This window comes from Dromiciops gliroides, chromosome 3 (genome assembly GCF_019393635.1).
Source record: "Dromiciops gliroides isolate mDroGli1 chromosome 3, mDroGli1.pri, whole genome shotgun sequence".
Lineage (NCBI taxonomy): Eukaryota > Metazoa > Chordata > Mammalia > Microbiotheria > Microbiotheriidae > Dromiciops > Dromiciops gliroides.
This window is the reverse complement of record NC_057863.1, coordinates 68,321,725-68,341,456: the sequence shown is the minus strand read 5'-3', so window position 1 is coordinate 68,341,456 and position 19,732 is coordinate 68,321,725. Positions and strand designations below refer to the sequence as shown.

At 51.0% G+C, this 19,732-nt stretch overlaps 1 protein-coding gene and 1 long non-coding RNA gene across 9 annotated transcripts in view; one reads left to right on the top strand and one right to left on the bottom strand.

Annotated features, from left to right (window-relative positions):
- Positions 1-2,677, bottom strand: part of LOC122748791 — a 29,366-nt gene extending 26,689 nt beyond the window's left edge. The window contains exon 1 of the long non-coding RNA XR_006355642.1: positions 2,465-2,677. This is a non-coding gene — a long non-coding RNA (uncharacterized LOC122748791). The remainder of the gene's footprint in view (positions 1-2,464) is intronic.
- The window catches only part of SPEG (striated muscle enriched protein kinase), an 84,066-nt gene that overhangs the window by 7,050 nt on the left and 57,284 nt on the right, over positions 1-19,732 (top strand). For 2 of the 8 annotated variants that reach the window (XM_043994747.1, XM_043994754.1), the window contains exons 2-6: positions 5,276-5,365; positions 5,448-5,793; positions 8,631-9,937; positions 10,996-11,139; positions 11,296-11,478. In XM_043994747.1, coding sequence (XP_043850682.1) covers positions 5,276-5,365; positions 5,448-5,793; positions 8,631-9,937; positions 10,996-11,139; positions 11,296-11,478 — 2,070 coding nt within the window. Of the gene's footprint in view, positions 1-2,073; positions 2,167-3,479; positions 3,523-4,644; positions 4,675-5,275; positions 5,366-5,447; positions 5,794-6,311; positions 6,408-6,446; positions 6,548-8,630; positions 9,938-10,995; positions 11,140-11,295; positions 11,479-19,732 lie in introns of those variants that run through there. The other 6 variants (XM_043994749.1, XM_043994755.1, XM_043994748.1 and 3 more) reach the window with 6 other exon arrangements.

Sequence of the window (19,732 nt, the reverse complement as noted above, 5' to 3'; positions counted from 1 at the left end):
CATAGCCCTCTGGATTCTGGGGTTCAGAGGAACCCAATGAATGCTCAAATTGGTAGGCTGGGAGTAGAATGGGAATGGATACCAGGGCTCTACTCAGTTGCAAGAACTGTCATTAGGGAAGACAGCTGTGTGGGTAAAGACCTGTTTGGAGTAGGTCCCAACTTGAGAGCATGGTACAGGGCAGAGCTAGGAAGGGACAGAAGGCTGAAGTGAGGGGCAGCTTCTATGGTAGGAGGCAGGGGCACAGCCTAGTGGGGTGAGGCAGCTCTGGGTCTCTGTGGGTCCCAGCTGTCCTGCCACTCACACCTGCTGCCCAATAGCTATTTTTGACATGGAATGTGCCAGCCCCTAGGATTCTCCTGGGGCACAGGGGCTCAGGTTACCTCTCTCCCCTCTCCACTCCCCTATCTGTGGGAGGGTGTGTGTGTGTGTCTAGGTGGGTGTGTGCTAACGCTTTTGCTTCCATGCGCCTTTGATAGGTACTGCTGTGGGCAGTTATACCCTCTTTGGACCTGGGGTATAGACAGTGGAACATGTACTGGGTTTGGAACCAGAAAACCTAAGTTCAAATTCTCATTTTGCCATTCCCTAGTGGCTTTATTAGTTGTGTGTGTGTGTGTGTGTGTGTGTGTGTGTGTGTGTGTGTGTGTGTGTGTGTGAGAGAGAGAGAGAGAGAGAGAGAGAGAGAGAGAGAGAGGGAGAGAGGGGCCTCAGTTTCCTCCTCTGGTCAATAAGGGGGGTTGGATTAAGTGGCCTCAAAAGTTCTTTTTCTCTCTAAATCTATGATGCCGTGAACCCACACACCGGTGCACGTTTCTGGCCAACAACGTTAAGCTCTGAGTATCTCTGAAGAATGTAGGCACAAGCACGTAGAAAATGATGAGACTGGTTTCCAAGGGGAGCTTGTGAAATTGGTCTAAGTCACACTTCTTATTTTTATAGCTGCACTGGTACACTCTGTGTGTGTGTGTGTGTGTGTGTGTGAAGTATGTGGATCAGAGGGCAAGTGGATGTGTTCTAGGAGGTTGTATGGCATGAGATGACTGCTTGCAAGGAACATTAATTAGCATGAACTGTTGCATCTTCTCTGCCATTCACTCAAACACCTCTGGCAGCTCCTGGTCTAGCTTTTATTCCCTGGCTCACTGCTTGGCCCCTGAAGCCTTAACCCAGGCTACACCTAGGCTTGGAGGACAGTTCTGGGGCTTCTAAATGGGATTGGCCTGAGTGCTTTTTCTGCTGGGGCATTCTAGGAGGATGGCTGCTGCACTATATCCCAGAGGTGCAGAGCTCTAGGGCAGATGCTCTAGCCCTGGCTGGCCTGGGCAAGGATGATAATGCAATTGATAACCTGCATCACTCCAGCATTTGGGGGCTTTCAAAGCACTTTCCTCACAAACATCCTAGGAGGTAGGGAGTGCAAGGACTGTATTCCATATCTGACCCAGCTCCTTGCTGCTTAGACCATGGCACAAGCAGGAGGATGCTTCCTCTTTTTATGGCTTGCTAGGACTGCAGGGTAAACAGGCCAGGTGAGCTGAGGGCCCTAGCTATGCGTAACTGTGCCTAGGCTTGGAACTAAGGGGTGCGGTTCAGGCCAAAGGAGCCTCGTGGGCTATATATCCTGGTGACCCTGAGCCAATGCCTTTCCTTTCCTGTGCCTCAGTTTCCCCATCTGCTCCAAGGGGACAAGTAAGCCTTTCCCCTTGGTCTGGGAGGGGCCTTATGGGGGGGGGGTGCGCAAAGGTCTGTGGTACCTGTGGGTGGGCAGGGTGAGACCTGAGTTGGGGCCACCCTGGGAAGAAAAGAGAGGCAGGTGAGATGGGGGGAGGGGCGGGGGTGGGGTGGGGTCCGGGGCTGAGGTCCCGGGGGCAGGGGGAGGAGCAGGAGCAGGCTCCGGGCGCCGCACCCGCACCTGCCGCCCGCCCGTTCTTTCCGCTCCGGATTCCGCTCCGGATTCCGCTCGCGATTCCCGTCCCGGGAGGCTCCGGGGGCTCCCAGACAGGCTGCAGAGGCGGCTCCCGTTCGTGCTTGGCTCCCGCGGTCGCCCCCGGCTCCTCCTCCGACTCCGCCCCCGCCCCCGCCTAGTCCCCTCCTGGCTCCGGCCGCCCGGCCCGGCCCTCCCCCCCTGCCATGAAGAAGCTGTGGGTGAAGAAGCGGTTCCAGGTAAGGGCTCTCCCGGCCGCGCGTGGGTGGGGTGGGGGGGCCGAGGGCCGGGGCGCCGAGAGGGCGGGGCGGAGGCGGGGGCCCCAGGGAGTGCTAGGTGGGCATCGGCCTGGGCCCTTCCCTGGGAGCTGCGGCCTCGCCTGGGCGCCCCTCCTGCCCCGGTCCCTGGTACCGCCTGCAGGATGACACCCCGCGGGGGCCCTGATGCCCCTTCCCCGAACTGCGCTAGCTAGGCCCATCCCCCACCCGCCTCCCAAGGACCACGTCTCGGTACCCCATGGTCTCTGGGACCTTGTACCTTTACGTCCGTAAGCTGTCATCAGCCTTCCCTCTCTCCTTTTCTCTTCCCTGGTTTGATCATTTTCACGGTTGCCCCGTGTTTCCATTCTGCCTACCTCCCTTCCTGTGGGGTGATTCCTGCTACCTTTGTGATCTCCTGTTTTTCTGCATTTCTAAATGCTGACTTCGCTCTCCCTAGCTAAGAAATGCCCAGAAGGAACTCCATCTCCGTGTTAACATCCTCCTTGTCCCTGGTGACCCTGCATCTTCTCCTGCCCCCACACTCTATCTCTGAGACTCCCATACCTCGTCACCATGTCTGCCGTTCCCACCCACGTCCCTGACCCAAGTGCCCCTCCACTTGGTACCTTCCCATATTCCAGTGTCCAGGCCCTCTCCTCAGCCCTCTGTCTTTCTGGCCCTGTGTCTCCTCAGGGTGCGATACCTCTTCTTAATGTAGAGCCTTCCATTCCCCATGCTCTTCTCTTTCCCTTTGTTTTGCTTTCCTCGATCCTCCCTTCTTTCTCTAATTCCCTTCTCCATGTGCTCCATGTCCTCCCATATCTCTGAACCTCCAAGGTCTCCCTGTTTCCCCTTGTCCTACCACCTTAGGTTGAGGTTCTCCATGTTCCTAGGCCTAAGGTTCTTTGATATCCAAAGCCTGGTAGTCAGAGTCTATCCCATGAGTTCCCCATCTCCCCTCCCCCAACAAAGTGTGACATTGACTGCCATTTTTCTTGGCTGTCAAAAACATGTACATAGGCTTGATGCTCTGAGGTTAGGGAGGGCCAGATGCTTAGTAGCAGGGTTGTTTTAGGTGTGGGGATCCCAGAGAACCCAATGGGGATCCCTCTGGGGGAAGATTGGTCATTGAGTTTCCTACAGCGAATCCCTTCCCCAAAATGCTTCTAGTATTATATATTTCCCTCGCCTTGCTGTGCTCCCCACTCCATACTGCAGGTCTCTGGGATTAGGAGTGTTGTTAAATTGGGGGTGAATTCCCATAACAACTCAATTTGATTTTTCTTTTTCAGAAAACTGGCCACTCGAGACGGGCCTTTGGTCGATTCACCCATGGTGCGTGGGACCGTGGCTGTGCCTACTTTATACCCCTCTTCCCAGTGGTGCCCTCCCCAAGCTCACTTGGCTAGATTCTCCGATGACTCCTGGATAAGGGGCCTGAGCCATGATGATGCCTTAATGCTTTTAGGGACCCCTGGGGATTTGACATTGCCCTTCACTTTGAATGTATACAGCCAAGAGAGGGACAGGAGTCAGGGAGGACTAAAGTCAAGTCCAAAGAAAGGGCCCAGGCCTTCTGTCCCTCATTTCTGGGACTTCTGTTTGGCTCCTTGTCCTGCTCATGGTTGTAGATGTGGTAAAGGTAGACACCCTCACTTTGGTAAACTCTAAATGAGGTTTACTTTCCCATTCCAAAGATGGAGAAACTGAGGCAAAGAGGGGAGAATGGGCTCAGAATTCAACAGGATTTTGGGAAATGGGGACTAAACCCAGGAGTTCCGACTTTCAGTCTAACCACTGGACCTTTTAGGGGGAAGATTGTGTGTGTGTGTGTGTGTGTGTGTGTGTGTGTGTGTGAGAGAGAGAGAGAGAGAGAGAGAGAGAGAGAGAGAGAGAGAGAGAGAGAGAGAGAGAGAGAGAGAGGTAGATTGATTTGGGGAATAAGCATTCCAGATGTAGGATAATGAATGGTGTTTCCATGGATTTGAAGGTCCCCAGAGCAGTAACTTGGATGTGCTCCCCTACACAATGTCGTGTTTGGTGTGGTAATAAGTGTGTATGTGTGTGTGTGTGTGTGTGTGTGTGTGTACCTAGTTATTCTAGCTTGCAGGTAGGAGCACTGGGGTATGTCTGTATGGGTATAGGCCAAGGACAGAGTATAATTGAGGAGGAAGGGGTTGATGGGGAGAAAAAACCCAACCACCTTACTACATACCTGGACCTTATTATTCTATGTATAATAGGAACCTTTAGATAAATCCAGGGAGAGCAGAGGCTAGTTGTTAGCACGGTGGGACTCTGCTCCCAGGTTTCCCCACTCAGTCCCTGTAGAACATCTCTGGGACTAGGAAGCCCAATGTCCCCCTCTTGCCCATCTGCCCCATCATGACCTGCCCCACAGACGCTCTGATAACAGTCTGTCGATGTCTCTCTCCTGCTGCTCCTATGGAAGCGAAGTTTTCCGCTCCTGCAGAAAGCAAAGTTACGGTAGGAAACGGATCCCTGCCCTGCCCTGCCCTTCTGCTCTTCGGTCCCTCCTGAGGGTTCCTGGCCTCATGGCCTGGCTCCAACACCATTTGCTGGTCTGGGGTGGAGGATGGGGCTAGCTCTGTAAGTTGGTGGCTTTCCCTGAGAGTAAGGCGTGACAGTGACGTGGGATGATGAAGTTCCTTTGAACCCCTGAATCCGAGTTCCTTAAAATCTGGGACCATGTTGATGTTATAGAGAGAGGGACCTGAAGAAGAGCAGTCAGGGGCCTAGTGGGGACCACCCCTGGGTTCCTTTGGGTAGTTGGGAGCAAGTCCAGTGCTGTCAAAGGGACTTCTTGGAGGTGGTTGGGTGGTAGGGGTGAGGAAGAACTAGGAGGACAAAAGGGGTTATGGGGAGAAGTAAGCTAGAGCAGCCCTTTGGGAGTGGAGATAGAGGAGCAGGTGAGGAGTGGGGAGATAGGGAGGCCTAGCTGATAAGGAAACAGAATCACGCTGGGGACCAGGGTCAGGGAAAGAGAAACATGTGGGGAAGAGACGAGGAGATGATGGCTGTGGGTGGCGGATCGGGGCTTTGTCCATGAAGGTCCCTTCTTCCCTAGACTCGGAGACCGGTGAAGATGATATCAGTGATGCCCAAGGGACACAGCGCCTGGAACTACAAGATGATGGGGCCTTCAGCACTCCCACAGGTCTGTCTTCCTTAGTGGCCTCGGGCAGGGGGAATGCGTCCAGGAAGAGAGCCTGGGACCTCATGCCTTTTGCTCTTCCTAGGGGGGTCAGACACCCTGGTGGGCTCCTCCCTCGACACCCCCCCGACCTCCGTGACGGGGACCTCCGAGGAGCAGGCGAGCTGGTGGGGCAGCGGGCAGACGGTGTTGGAGCAGGAGGCGGGCGGCAACGGCGGTGGTTCCCGCCGGCTCCCAGGCAGCCCAAGGCAAGCACAGGCAGCCGGGGCCGGGGCCGGGCCGCGGCACCTGGGGGTGGAGCCGCTGGTGCGGGCATCTCGTGCTAATCTGGTGGGCACAAGCTGGGGGTCAGAGGATAGCCTTTCGGTGGCCAGTGACCTGTACGGCAGCGCGTTCAGCCTGTACAGAGGACGAGCCCTCTCCATACACGTGTAAGTAATGGCCTTGGGTGGCCCAGCTGCACTTCCACTTCACACTCCCCCGCACTGCCCCACCCTGGCACTGGCCCGTTTTCTCCCTCCCTGCTCCATCTCTCTGTGACTGGGCCTCTTCCTCTCCATTGACCTACCTCCCCCTCAGCCACCCCACCTCTACACAGTTTTTGCCCTATCCCACCACACCACGTCTTCCTCTTCACACCTGCCTCAGCGCCTCCCGCACTCTCATACTTCAAATCCCTTCTTCTCTCACCTGCCCCGACCTCATCCTTATGTCCCCGTTGCCTCTTGGCTTCCTCCCTCCTTTCCTCCGTACCTTCCCTTCATCTCCATGGCCCTCAGGTTCCCCTGTTCCCTCCCCCACTCAAGCTCCCACATCATTCCCAGTGTCTCCTCCACCCTCCCTCCTCCCCTTCCCCCCCCCTCCCGGCCCCCTCCGCTCCTGCTGTCTTAGCAGATGCTTCTTTTTTTCCATTTTCCCTTCATATCCCTGTTCCCATTTGGCCCTTTTCTGTGAGAAACAGAACCTCTCAGCACTGCAGTTCCCAGGAGAGTGGGAGAGAGAGGAAGGGAAGAAAGCAAGAGAGCTGCTGGGACAAGAGAGCGAGGTGGTAGGGCAGACAGAGGGGGAAGGAGGGAGGGCAGGAGGGGCCGAGCGAGGAAGAGAGCAAGTCAGGAAAGAGGGGAAGGCTGGGGAAGGGCCAGACTGGGTGGGGCGTGTGACAGGAGAAGAGGCAGGTCCATTAAGGTGAGGAGAGAGGAAGGGGCTCCCACCTTGTGGGGAACTGAATGGCCTTGGGGGTGAAGAGACATTGGCATGGGGCTATTCTTGAAGGAAAGGACAGGGAGGGGCTGGAGTGGGGTGGCCTGGTACGGGAAGCTATTCTGGGAAAGGAGCAGAGTGACACAATGGGGGTATGGTGGAAAGAGGCGGGGAATGGCTGCTGCTGGGCCCGGGGCTAGCGTTTTGGGGAGATGGTGGGGGCAACTAGTGACACAGAAGGTTTTTGTTTGGACTTAGGGGTGGGTTGAGAGGAGGAGGATGGAGAGAGGCTGTCGATGGCAAGAGAAAGGGCAGGAGGATTGATTTGGAGATGGCTGGGTGGTTGATGGGATAGGGATGAGGTAGTGGGGGGACCCTTCTGATTTAGGGGAAACTTGTCATAACAACATTAGCTAGGTGGCCCCTCAGCTTGGACATGCCTGCTCCCGTGGCCTCCTCTTCCAACAAGGCCCCAGCCGGAGCCTGGAGTTGCCATGGCAACCTCCCAGGCACCCATTTCCTTAGTGATGTCTGTGGCACAGAGACCAGCCTGGAGCTGGGCCTGGAGCTGAGTTGCCAGGAAAGGGGCCTTCTCAGCTCTGCTCCCTTGCCTCTCCCTGCCACATTCCATTTCTTGGGCTAACTCAGTGGGATTCCCTACCTCATAAATACATCCTTCTCTGAGAGAAGCCAGTCCCCCCTCATCTTCCCAGAATGCTCTATATTTCTATTGATGTTATTTCTCATCTTGTCTCCCTCAAGATACCTTGTATCCCTCCCTCCCCCATGACTCAGTCATCGTGCTTACCTTTCCATCAGGGGCTTGGCACTAGCACACAGGGCTCAGACAGTCAGGCTGCCATACACATTAAGGTTTCTACTTTGTGTGAGGCCTTATCTTGGTCCTGGCTGGGGGGTGTTTGGTGATGCGACCTAGGAAGGATATCCCTCAAAAGATGCTCTGGTCTTCTTTTGAGAAGCATTCCAACCTATGTTTCCTCTTCAGATGGTCTCCTTTTTCCTTACCCTAGAGATAAGGTAGTGTTTTAACAGAGACCCTTCATTAACCTGTAGGGTTGATGTGGGCAACTTCAGGTCCAGTGGAGGCCTGAGATGCAGCAAGAGCTGGAGATTAAGAACCTTGAGCCATCAAGATCCTGTTGGCCAGAGGTTTTGGCTGGTCTTTTGGTAGTCATTCCCTCAGCCTCTTTCAATCAGATAATTTCTGAACTCATCTCCATTTTGGGGGATTCTTGAATATATGGGTGGGGGACTCTGAGGGACTAAAGGTAAATTGTATTTCCCTAGAAGAAGCCCATGTAGATGTAATCCTGGGTTACACACTTGTGGTAGGAGCTTGAGATTCTGTTGGTCCCAGGGATGACAAATACACATTCCAAAATCCACGAGTGGCAGTAATTGTGATGTTGGGAATGGGCTGTGGGAGCACCCATGCCAGCTGTGTGCACTGCCCCCAAGAGCTTAGTGGTTATTGACCCATTTCTCTGAAATGATCGTGACTGGGATAGTGAGGCAAAAATGGAGATAACTCTCCTCAGGAGCTGCAGTGGAGGGAAAAATATCATGGTTGAAAATGGGAGTGCCTGGGGGCAGGTCTGAAAGGGTTGCATCCTATTCAGGTCAGCCCAGCCTCCTCCTCTCCTTTCCCTCCCTCACTTCATCCTTCAGATCCTCAGCCTCATTCTTTTCTCTCCCTCTCGTTCAGTTCTCTCTCTGCTGCTTGCCAGCTTCGGTGGCCGGGGAGAGAAGGCTGACCAGGATTACTGGGGCCAAGTGTTTTTTGGTGTCTGGAGTTTATGCCTTTCTCTCTCCAGCTTGGTCCCTAATATTCAGAGCCAGCCTCTGTCTCCCGAGGACCCCGCCCAGGCCCAAGTTCCAGCTCTGGCTGCAGCCTGCACACAGCAACCAACGGGGTCGCAATGGGAGGGATGGGCGTCCGACCCTACGATGGCCCATCTTCCTTCTCCACCCCATGCAGCTTTCCCAGAATCTGCGCGTGGAAGCCCTGCCCCTAACTCGAGCTCACTCTTTCTGACTTGATTTGCAGCAGTGTGCCGCAGGGTGGGCTCCGGAGAGAGGACCCTGACCCTCAGCCCCCGACGGCCAGTGAAGCTCCCAGACGGCCCGCCCAGCCACCTCCTTCCAAATCGGCTCTGCTACCCCCACCCTCCCCAAGGGTGGGGAAACGTCCTCCTCCTGGGCCTAGTGCACAGCCCCCCGCCACCCCCACCTTGCCCCATAGGAAGCCTCAGGAGCCAGGGCCGGTTGAAGACTTGGAAGAGAAGAGAGGGAAGAAGCCCAAGTCATCCGGGCCCTCACTGCCGGGCACCCTGGAGTCTCGCTCCCAGACACCTCTGAGTGAAACTTCTGGCCGGCTTTCTGGGGTGCGCTGCTCCCCGCGGTTGGTGAGAGCTGGCTCCCGGATCTTAGACAAACTGCAGTTCTTTGAGGAACGCCGGCGCAGCCTGGAGAGGAGTGACTCCCCGGTTCCTCTGAGGGCATGGGTTCCTTTGCGGAAGGCGAGATCCCTGGATCAGCCGAAGGCCGAAGCGGGGCAGTGGGACACACCTGGGACTTCGAGGGAAGAGTTGCGGGCTGGCTCTCGAGGAGAGCTGGGCACGGTGGCAGAGAGGCGCTGGGCCTTTCGGCAGAAGGCGGCCTCCCTGGACGAGAGGGTCCGGCAGCGTAGCCCCAGCCCAGCCTCTGACCTTGAACTCCGCTTTGCCCAGGAGCTGGGGCGCATTCGCCGCTCGGCCTCCAGGGAGGAGTTAGTACGATCTCATGAGTCCCTACGGTCCACATTGCAGAGGGCCCCATCCCCCCGGGACCCAGGGGAGCCTCCCCTGTTCTCGAGCCCCTCAACCCCAAAGACTCCCCCACCAGAGAGCACCTCCACTATCCAGCAGCTGGCCCTGAGCAGCGTGGGGAGGGTTGGAGAGGAGGCAGCAGGAAAGGGGTCCGGTGTGGCCAGAGGCCGAGGGCTGGCAGGCAGGACAGAGCTTGGTGAAGGCCACCAGCAAGAGGTTCGGCGGAGAGATCAGTTCCCACTTACTAGGGGGAGGGCTATCCAGGAATCCAGGAGCCCCGAGCCCCCTGAGCCCAGGACAAAAGCACATCCAGGCCGGAAGCGGGATCCCCCCATGCAAGCTGTCCGCTTCTTACCCTGGGCCATGCCTGAGCCAGAGGGGACTGCCATCTCCCCAAACCTGGAAAAGAACCAGCCTGGGCCTGAGGCAGAGAAGAGACTACGAAGAGGCCCAGAGGAAGATGGACCCTGGGGGGCCTGGGATCGTCGAGCACCGCGGAGCAAGGGCAAAGGTCATCATCGGGCACGGCCTACCTCACCTGACCTTGGTATGGTCCCACAGGGGCATGTGAGGGAGCAGGGGAGACTGGGGAGAATTTTCAGAGGTGAAATCTCTTTTGAGGGAGTCCTTTTTGCCTCTTGATGGATTTCCCAAAGAGGGCAGTTTGTCAGGGAAGGCAGACTAGAACCATTTGGAATTAAGTGGCTAAGAAAGCAGACCCTTCTCAGTGGAATGTTTCATGACAAGGCTAGCCACTGGCATAGAGCTGGTGAGGGCAAGAAAGGGCAATATGCACATGCCAGTGCTCTCTCTATTTTCTTTGGACCTGGTAAAATCTCCTTTTTCTCTTCCATCCATCATCCCCACCTCTCTCAGTTCCTCCCCCCCCCAGCCAGAAGTGATTTTCTGGTGGGGGTGGGGTAGATATGAGAAGTGGTCGAAAGACAAGAGGCAGACCATTCCGATTCCCACCTCATCCTTTCATTCTGCTAAGTTATGTTTGATGAAATGCCCTGAGGCCCCTGGCTATGGTTTGGGGTTTGCTGGAGTACCACAGTTTAGAGCCTGGAGCCCAGAATCTATGAGATAAAAAGGAAGAGATTACAGTTAAATGAATCCCCCCATCAGTCACTGAGGATTTATTGAGCACCACCTTCCCTATCTGCCTCCCTCTACTTCCTTTAGGGCTCTGCTGAGTTCCCTTGTTCTTCATGAAACCTTTCTAGCCAGGTCCTGTGACACTTCTTATGTCCTTCGCTTGTTGAAACCTTGGATTGATGCTTAATTTTTCATGTGTTCCTATCTTTTCTCCCTGACTAGATGGTAAACTTTTTTTGGGGGGGGGCAGGGCACTGAGGGTTAAGTGACTTGCCCAGGGTCACACAGCTAGTTAAATGTCAAGTGTCTGAGGCTGGATTTTAACTCAGGTCCTCCTGAATCCAAGGCCAGTGCTTTATACACTGCGCCACCTAGCTGCCCCCAGATGGTAGACTTCTTGAGGGCAGGGCAGGTATGCCCTTCTACCTTGTGCACGATACAGTGTATCATGTGCAGTCAAGGCTTTGTACATCTTTGTTGATGCTGTAAATGATCCTGTGTCCCCAGAGTCCTCAGATGACTCCTATGTCTCAGCTGGAGAGGAGCCCTTGGAAGCTCCCATCTTTGAGATACCTCTGCAGAACGTGCTGGTGGCTCCGGGGTTCGACGCAATGCTCAAATGTATTGTCACAGCCAACCCCCCAGCCCAAGGTGAGCCCTGGGATGGGGAGGAAACGAGTAAGCCAGGGACTGTTGGGGAGAGATGTTTTCCTGCTCTGCCCTGCTTCCTTTTCAAGACCCCGGGGAGAAGAAGCGAGGAGGGGCTCAGGGCCCCACTGTGACCTGTCCCTGGTGCTTTCCCTGCAGTGTCTTGGCAAAAGGAAGGCACGGCCCTCCAGAGCAGTGAGCGGGTCCTCATCCGGGCGGAAGGGGAGAGACACACTCTGGTGCTGCAGGAAGCCCGGCTAGCTGATGCTGGTCACTACACCATCACCGCCACCAATGAGTTGGGCCAGGCCAGCTGCAATGCTTCACTCTCTGTTGAGCCTGGTAGGGATCTGGCAAGGAAGGGGGGTGGGAACTGGTTTTGGTTTGGGCGTGGGGGAAATGTAAAGGCTCTCTTCCCGAGTCGGGAAGTCTTGAGGAGGGCCACAAGGAGAGTTTGGTGACTGTGACCAGTTATGAACTGAGTATTAGGAGGGCCTACTTAGCTCTACCTTCTATTTTCAACCTGGAAATCAAGCTTTTTTTTATGTATGTATACATGTGAGAATTTAATTTCATGTGCCAGCAGACCAATGAAAAACATTTTAAAATGTCCTCCCTCCCCTGGGATTTAGTGGGAAGAATGCTAAATTTGAAGCCAGGACCTGGGTTCGAATACTTTCTTTCCTCTACTCCTTGTGTGATCTTGGACAAATCACTTAAGTTCTTTAGGCCTCGGTCCCTCATTTGCAAAGTTACAGAGCTGGACCAGATGGCCCCTAATGCCCAAGGCTCCCCACCCCCCCATCTAGTTCTAAATCTGTGATTGGACCCTGCCCTTGGAGCCAGAAAGACTTGGGTTCAAATCTGGCCTCGTCCACTTGCCAGCTGTGTGACCCTGAGCAAATCATTTAACCTTTGTGTGCCTGTTTCTTCCTTCATCTGTAAAAAGATGAGGTTGGTCTCACTGGCTCCTTCCAACTCCAAGTCTCTGATCCCGTAACTAAGTCTCCAGCATGGAGACGAGGACTGTAAACTTTATGAATGTCCTTGGGGCTGTCTACTTCCCTTTCCTGAACCCAGCTTTCCCTGATTTTAGTATCACTAGGTCCCCAGGGTTCACTTATTTAGAATTCTCTCTTCTCAAAGTTAGGAATAGATCAGATGAGGTCATTCGTACTAGGAATTTGCTGGAGTTTTCGGTTTTGTAAAGAAATGTGAGAAGGGACACAGCACACCAGCTGAGCTTGAAGAATCTTCTCTGAGAGTTTTTATTTATAGGCCTGAATCCCTTGTATCAGCCTTTGATACTATCATTCCTCTTTAGCCCTTTGAGGTCTTCAGATTCCTTTAGCTCTCTTTTACCTAGGTGAGAGAAATAGATCTTTCTTTCTAGGCTTTGCTTCCTACCTGTGTGACATTGAGCAAGTCGCTCCCTTTGCCTTGGTTTTCTCATCTGTAAAATAGAAGGGTTGGACCAGACTGCTTCTGAGGTCCGGTCAAGCTTTAGATCCATTAGCCTATTATCCTAAGCAATGTACTATCCATGTGACCTTGGGCAGACATCTTCCCTTCTCTGGATCCCCATTTCCTCATCTGTACAGTGAGCAGGTTGGTCTAGAAGGTTCCTAAGGATTCATCCTTCTGGCCCTGACTTTCCCCAGTATGGGCTGAAGTTTCCTCATCTGTGGAAAGAGGTTATTCTAATGGCCTCTGAGGTCTATTTCTTCTAGGTTCTGCTGCTTATTACCTGTGTGACCTTAGGCAACCTAAAGCCCCTCTGGGGCTCAGTTTTCCTCAAGGGTGTTGGCCTCAGAAGTTGGAGTGTTTTGTTTAAGGTCACACAGGTAGGAGAAAGTCCCAGTAGCTGTCATTACTAATGGAAAATTTAAAAATAATAATAATATTTTATTTTTTCCCAACTGAATGCAAAAACAATTTTAACATTTTTTTTGGTGAGGCAATTGGGGTTAAGTGACTTGCCCAGGGTCACACAACTAGTGTCAAGTGTCTGAGGCTGGATTTGAACTCAGGTCCTCCTGAATCCAGGGCTGGTGCTCTATCCACTGTGCCACCTAGCTGCCCTTTAACATTCATTTTTAAGAATTTTGAGTTCCAAATTCTCTTCCTCTCTCCCTCCCCTCACCCCTGTACAATCCTACAAAACATGTTTTTTGGAGATATTTTTAGAGGGTTAACAGGATGCCCTTCATATCATACTAGCTAGGCAGCCCTTGGGTGAGCATAGCCTCACTGGATGTTTCTGTAATCATGGTAACTTACAAGTTTTAAGCTAAGAGTGAATTTCTTTCCAAAATCCTTGTGAGGTAGATACTGCTGATCTTATAAACCTTCAAGTATTCCAATAATGTCTGTGTTCTTATGAGGAACTGAGGCTCAGAGAGGCGTAAAGGACTTTCCCATAGGTGTACAACCACTGAAGAACTGTACTAAGTGAACCCTCATTAGAATTGTAGAATCTCAGAATTGGAATAACCACTGTGGCATTCCTGACAAGGGGTCATCCAGACTTTGTTTGAAGCAGCTAGTTGGTACAAGTGAGGGGTGTGCCAGACCTGGGGTTAAGAAGACTCATCTTACTTTGGCTTCAGACACTTACTAGCTGTGTGACACCGGGCAAGTCACTTATTTGCCTCTGTTCCTCATCTGTAAAGTGGTGACACTGGGTCTAGTCTGGAAAATATGGCAACTCAAAAAGACAAGTTCAGGGGACCCTTTAACAGTCCTTAACACACCAGAGAAGGAAATGGCAAACTACTCCATGGGGTCACATATACTAGGACACAACTGAACAACAATAACAATGTAAATCTTCTTAATCTCACCTAGACCTGAAGCTGGGGCCAAGGTTGGGGGAAGACTTCTTAAAGGAAGAGACATTAATTTGGGCCTTGGAGGTGGGATAGAATCGGGGAAGAAGGGTTTCTCTCCTCCCTACCTCTAATTAAAAAACTACCTTAAGCTAGTCACCCCCCCCTTTTTTTTTTAAAGTGGGGCAGTTGGGGTTAAGTGACTTGCCCAGGGTCACACAGCTAGTCAGTGTTAAGTGTCTGAGACCGTATTTGAACTCAGGTACTCCTGACTCCAGGGCCGGTGCTCTATCCACTGTGCCACCTAGTTGCCCCTAGTCACACCCTTCTAAGGTCATTTCTTCTGTCCCCCTGCCTCTTGACAACTTTGCCAGTAGGGGCCCAGTCTCAGAGAATCTCCTAGCATCAGGCCCCCCCACTTAGTCCAGAGCCCTAGGGATGGGACAACTGAAAGAACTCAGAGCAAAATGTGATGGTGATGAGTGGAGGTCACCTTGTTTTCTATTTTTATTAAAAATCCTTACTTGGCTTCAGCCCAACTTCTTTTGGGCTTAGCCCAGTTTCTTTCTAGTGAGGTGAAAGTACAAGGCCCATCCTAATTTGTGCAGCCCAGGCAATTCAATTAAGCAAGTATCAATCCAGAGAATCTATTCTGTGAACAACCCCATCAGTACAGGGCCAGGAGAGGGATGTGGAAGGACTCTCCGTAATTGTCCCTGCCTCATGAGGAGCTAATGGTTTGGTTGGGGAGACAGACTATTATAGAACGATTGAGGACAGAAAGGGCTGGAGTTATCCGAGAAAATTTCATAGGATCTGGATGGCTGGGGAGGAGCCGGTAAGAGCATTTCAAGTGGGAGAGACTGGATAAGTGAGCTGCCCAATTCCATTTAGTAAGCCTCATAGGAGGGGAGACATCACAGACTCCTTCAGTTGCCTCTCCCTGGGCGTCGTCTGCACCTTGTCAGAAGTGCTTCCTGTTTGCTAGTCACAATCCAAATAGAACCTCCCTGCTCCTGTTTCATCCCAAACCACCAACTGTGTCCTTCATGAGAATGGAGAATGTCTGCTCTTGATCTGCCATGTTAAGACAAATCTTTCCAGGATTTGAAGCTCCGTATTCAATGCCTGCTTATTATTTTTTTTCCCCTCAAGACTGCATAGTCTCAGCTGAGTCACATTTCTGAATCTGTTACCTCTCTGCCTCTTTTGCCTTTTCTCCCAATTCCTCATGTCTTTGGTTGGTTGTGGGCCCCACTTTGAACCCAGTACTTTTTTTTGGGGGGGGGCAGTGAGGGTTAAGTGACTTGCCCAGGATCACACAGCTAATAAGTGTCAACCCCAGGACTTTCTGAGCTGAAGACAGGGGGAAGCAAGCCCTATCTCCCACATTTCTTTTTGAAATTCCAACAATCTGTCAATTAAAAAACAATAATTATAATAATTCATTGTAAAGTACTTTTGTATCAAGTATTATTCCCATGGGGTAGCTAGGTGGCACAGTGGCTAGAGCAGTGGCCCTGGATTCAGGAGGACCTGAGTTCAAATCCAACCTCAGACCCTTGACACTTACTAGCTGTGTGACCCTGGGCAAGTCACTTAACCCCAATTGCCTCACACACACAAAAAGAGTATTATTCCCATTTTATAGATGAGGAAGCAGACTCAGAGAGTTACTCCAGGTGCCCATAGCTAGTAATTTGTGGCTCATGGGTTTGAATTTAAGTTTTCTGGGCTTGGTGCATGGACTTAGGTGTAACTTGCACTCCCCTTTGAACTCCAACTTCTTTTCTCCCATTTATATACAATGTTGTCATCTCTGGGCAGCTTATTTCCTCTTCCTAAATCTGCTGCAATTTAATTTTTTTTAATTTTTAAAATCTTTTTTAAAAGACATTTTTCAACATTAAAAAAATAAAACATTGAGTTCCAAATTTTCTTCCTTGCTCCCTTCTTCCTAAGATAGTAAGCAATATGATATAGATTATATATGTTGCTGCTGTCTTCTAGATGTGCAAAGGGCAAAGGAATTTTACAGATTTGGAAGGAAATAAACTGAGGAGGGATAAGACTTTTGCAAAACATGGAAATCCTTCTCACTCAACTCTAATTCTGTCCTTCCCCATGCACTGGTTCCTGCCTCTGGACTGTGGGTCCACTGGGAAGTAGGAAGGAAAGAACTTAAGCTAGATTCTGACCATTTAATTAATTTGAATTGAACAAGTCTTTATTTAAATACCTACTATATACAAGGCATGGTCCTCAGTGCTGGGGATAATAGACAAAATTGCAAGTGCCTGGATTGTGGACCTGTGTGGGAGGAAGGAAGCATTTACAGTGGTCTCCTTCCCAGACCCATAATCCCTCAAATGTCAACCCCATGTCAGTTCTTTGCAGTCCAGAAAGTATCAATATCAGCTCACTTGAGCTTTCTACCTGCATTTAAGACCCTGGGCAGGACCAGATGATGTTGGTAAAACAGATATGAGGCCTCGAAGGCTAGGAAAGTGGTTAGCAGTCTAGACTGCCACCAGTTCCTTCCTAGGCTTTGGGCTCCCTGGCTTTCTTCTGATCCCCTGGTCCAGGCAAGGAGTGAAAACCCCCTAATCCAATGGGGTCAGCATCAGAGAAGACTAAAAGATAGAGCAACTCAACAACTTTGTAGCGTGAACTTCCTCAGTTTTGTTGTGTCTTCTTTTATTGGAAGTAACAGTTTCCCTTAATGGCTTGATAAAATCTTGGGATTTTTTTTTTTAGCACTACTTTCTCTTCTGGGGTTTGGCTATATTAAGGAGCAAGGAGACTCTCACAGCAGGGGTGGGGTGGGGTGGGGGTGGCTCTAGGACCTGTCTGTTTCTTAGTGCTGCCTCCTTCCATTTTGTTACAATCAGATCTGGGAATTCTGTTGCTGTTGTCTTGATCTACAGTAATACGGGGAAATGCCCCTTTCAGAGAAGGAAGAACAGCTGTAGCTAGGTCCCAGATCACTCTGACTAAGCTGTCAGCTAGGGGTACCAATGTGTATTAGAAAGGGCTAAAAACCTTTGGCTAGAACCATCCCGGGTCAGCAGCCAGTGGTGTTCCCTTCTTTCCTGACTGGGACCTTTCCTCATAGTACATTCCTATGAACTCCCATATCTCTATGGAGCTGGTCTCTACCTGTGATTCCGGTGAGGTTCCTATGGTTTGAGGTGCCACTTCTTGGCTCGGGCACACCTGGGAACTCTAGGAGTTAGCTGCTCTAAGAAAAAGGCCAAAGACTGGAATGAAGGATGATGCTGAGTCCACACTCAACTGGTTATGGAGCACACACACTGGTTATGGAGCAGTTTGCTTCTCCAGAAGTCCTCATCCAGCCACTGCCCTTTCATAGTCTGAATTTCCTCTGGGAATTCCACTGCACACGCTCCTACAAGGTCTGTGGGCCCCAGGTCTCTTCCTGTGCCAGGTCTTTATAGCTCCTACCCTGCACCCAGTCTGGTCAAGAAATCTGTGCCATTTGTCTCACTTGGCTGTTGTGAAAGCCCTGCCTTCTCCTTGAAGGAAAGTCAGAAGGGCTTACTAGTGAGATTTAGTCCTACTAACCTTAGAATTCAGAGCTGGAATGGACCTTAGACTTCCTCTAGTTGATGGGTTCTTAACCTGGGGTCCATGAATTAAAAACAATTTTTTTGGATAAATATATTTAAATGTAACTGATTTCCTTTGTAATCCTATCCATTTTATTTTATACATTTAAAAACATTTCCCTGAGGATACCATGACCCCCAAAAGGTTAAGAACCCCCAATTTCTAGTCCAACTCGTTTGTTTTATTTTTAATTTCTTTTGAAAATTATGCCCATTCAGATAAAAAAGCAAAAATGTAAGAAAAGAAAATAGGAAAGATTAGCAAAGCAAACAGTACAAACGTCCTTCTCCCCTGAGCTTATAAAGGATTGTACCTGTGTCTGTAGATGTCTCTTATTTACTGATTGTTAGCCTCACCCCCAAGGCATGCTTTACTCCTTACAGTAGCTTACATCTTCTGTTTTCATGATCCTTTTGGACGCCTCCTTCTGTGTCCGTCCATAGCATGGATTTGTTCTTGTTATCAGTAATTACATAGCTGTAGTCTGCACATCAGGGTTTTGCTTTTGGGTTTTCTTTCTTTCTTTTCTTTCTTTCTTTCTTTCTTTCTTTCTTTCTTTCTTTCTTTCTTTCTTTCTTTCTTTCTTTCTTTCTTTCTTCCTTCCTTCCTTCCTTCCTTCCTTCCTTCCTTCCTTCCTTCCTTCCTTCCTTCCTTCCTTCCTTCCTTCCTTCCTTCCTTCCTTTCTTTCTTTCTTTCTTTCTTTCTTTCTTTCTTTCTTTCTTTCTTTCTTCCTTCCTTCCTTCCTTTCTTTCTTTTTTTGTTTTGGAGGTCTGCTTTTTGCCCCTTGGAATTCACTTTATAAAAGTCTTCCCTCATCTTACAGTTGAGGAAACTGAGGCTCAGGAATGACTTACCCAAGGTCACACAGTAAACAATAGAGCTAGTTATTTTTCTACTATAGCCCACAGCCTTTGGCGATGGTAAGAAGAATAGTATCTCTGGGGTGACTAGGAGAAGCACCTGACTGGGTGCTTCTAGTCCCATCTTGGTGACTAAATGACTCGGGTGAATCATTTCATTTCTCTGGACCCCAGTTTCTTTCCCTCTCTGTAAAATGAAGGGCTTGGCCTGGATGGTCTCTCAGCTCCCCACCCCTGCCCATTGCTCAGATGGGCTACAGTTCTGCCCTCCCATGGATGACTGAGTCCTGTGGAGGCCGAGGAGAAGGGGCTTCTGCATCAGGCTCCTGTCCAGCTCTGGCCTGGCAGCCTTCGAGGAAGCAGGCTTCTTTACCCTATAAGGCTCTGTTTGGGCCAAATGGCCTGGAACCCGGCCAGTGGCAAAGTGCTGGGAGTACAGAATGAGCCAGTAAATGGCAAGAGGGGGTAGAACGGGTGGATGGGGAGGCTGTCCCGGATAAGGGATGGGGATGGGGACAGAAGGGTTCCTAAAAGGAGACAGTAGGTACATGGGAAAGTAGAATTTTGCAAAGAGCCTGGACTCTTACGGGCAAAGGCCTATGGGGAGCCAGTTCACTCCAACATTCCTTCCCTCACTCCTTTCTTCCCTCTCTTGCTGTGCTGTGGCAGCTAAGGACAACTTCCCTGCTCCCCACAGGGTATTTACCCAAAGAGGTTGGAGCTAGGGTCAGTGGTGAGCCTGGTGATGCAATGGGGAGAAGAGAGAGATATGTGTGGGAACAAATAAAGGGAGAGTGCTTGGCCATGTGAGGGTTAGCGGGCCAGGGTCTCTTGTGTTTCTCAGCTGTGTTCATCCCCAAAAGGGCACAGGATACTTTGGCTACGCAGGTGTCCCTGATTGATATGACCACTAATGACTCCATAGTTACATGACTCTGTCATTCAGTGACTTGCCTGTAGTGGAGTTAGCCAGGTGTACTGGTGTAGGAGTCAGAAGAACGGGGTTTGGGTCTACCACTTAACACTCCTGTGATTTTGAGCAAATCACTTAAATCACTGGTCCTCAGTTTCCTTATCTGGAAAATTGGGATAATAATACTTGCAGCACTCATTTCATGAGGTTATTCTGGGTAAAGTGCTTTGAATCATAAATATAAGCTGTTGCTTAAGATCCTATTGCCAAAACCTGGACTAGAACTCACGTCTTTCATCCCAGAACTCTCTACTGTGACAGAGTCTGTTTTATTTGGTCAGTGGAATGCAGAACCATTCCCAAAG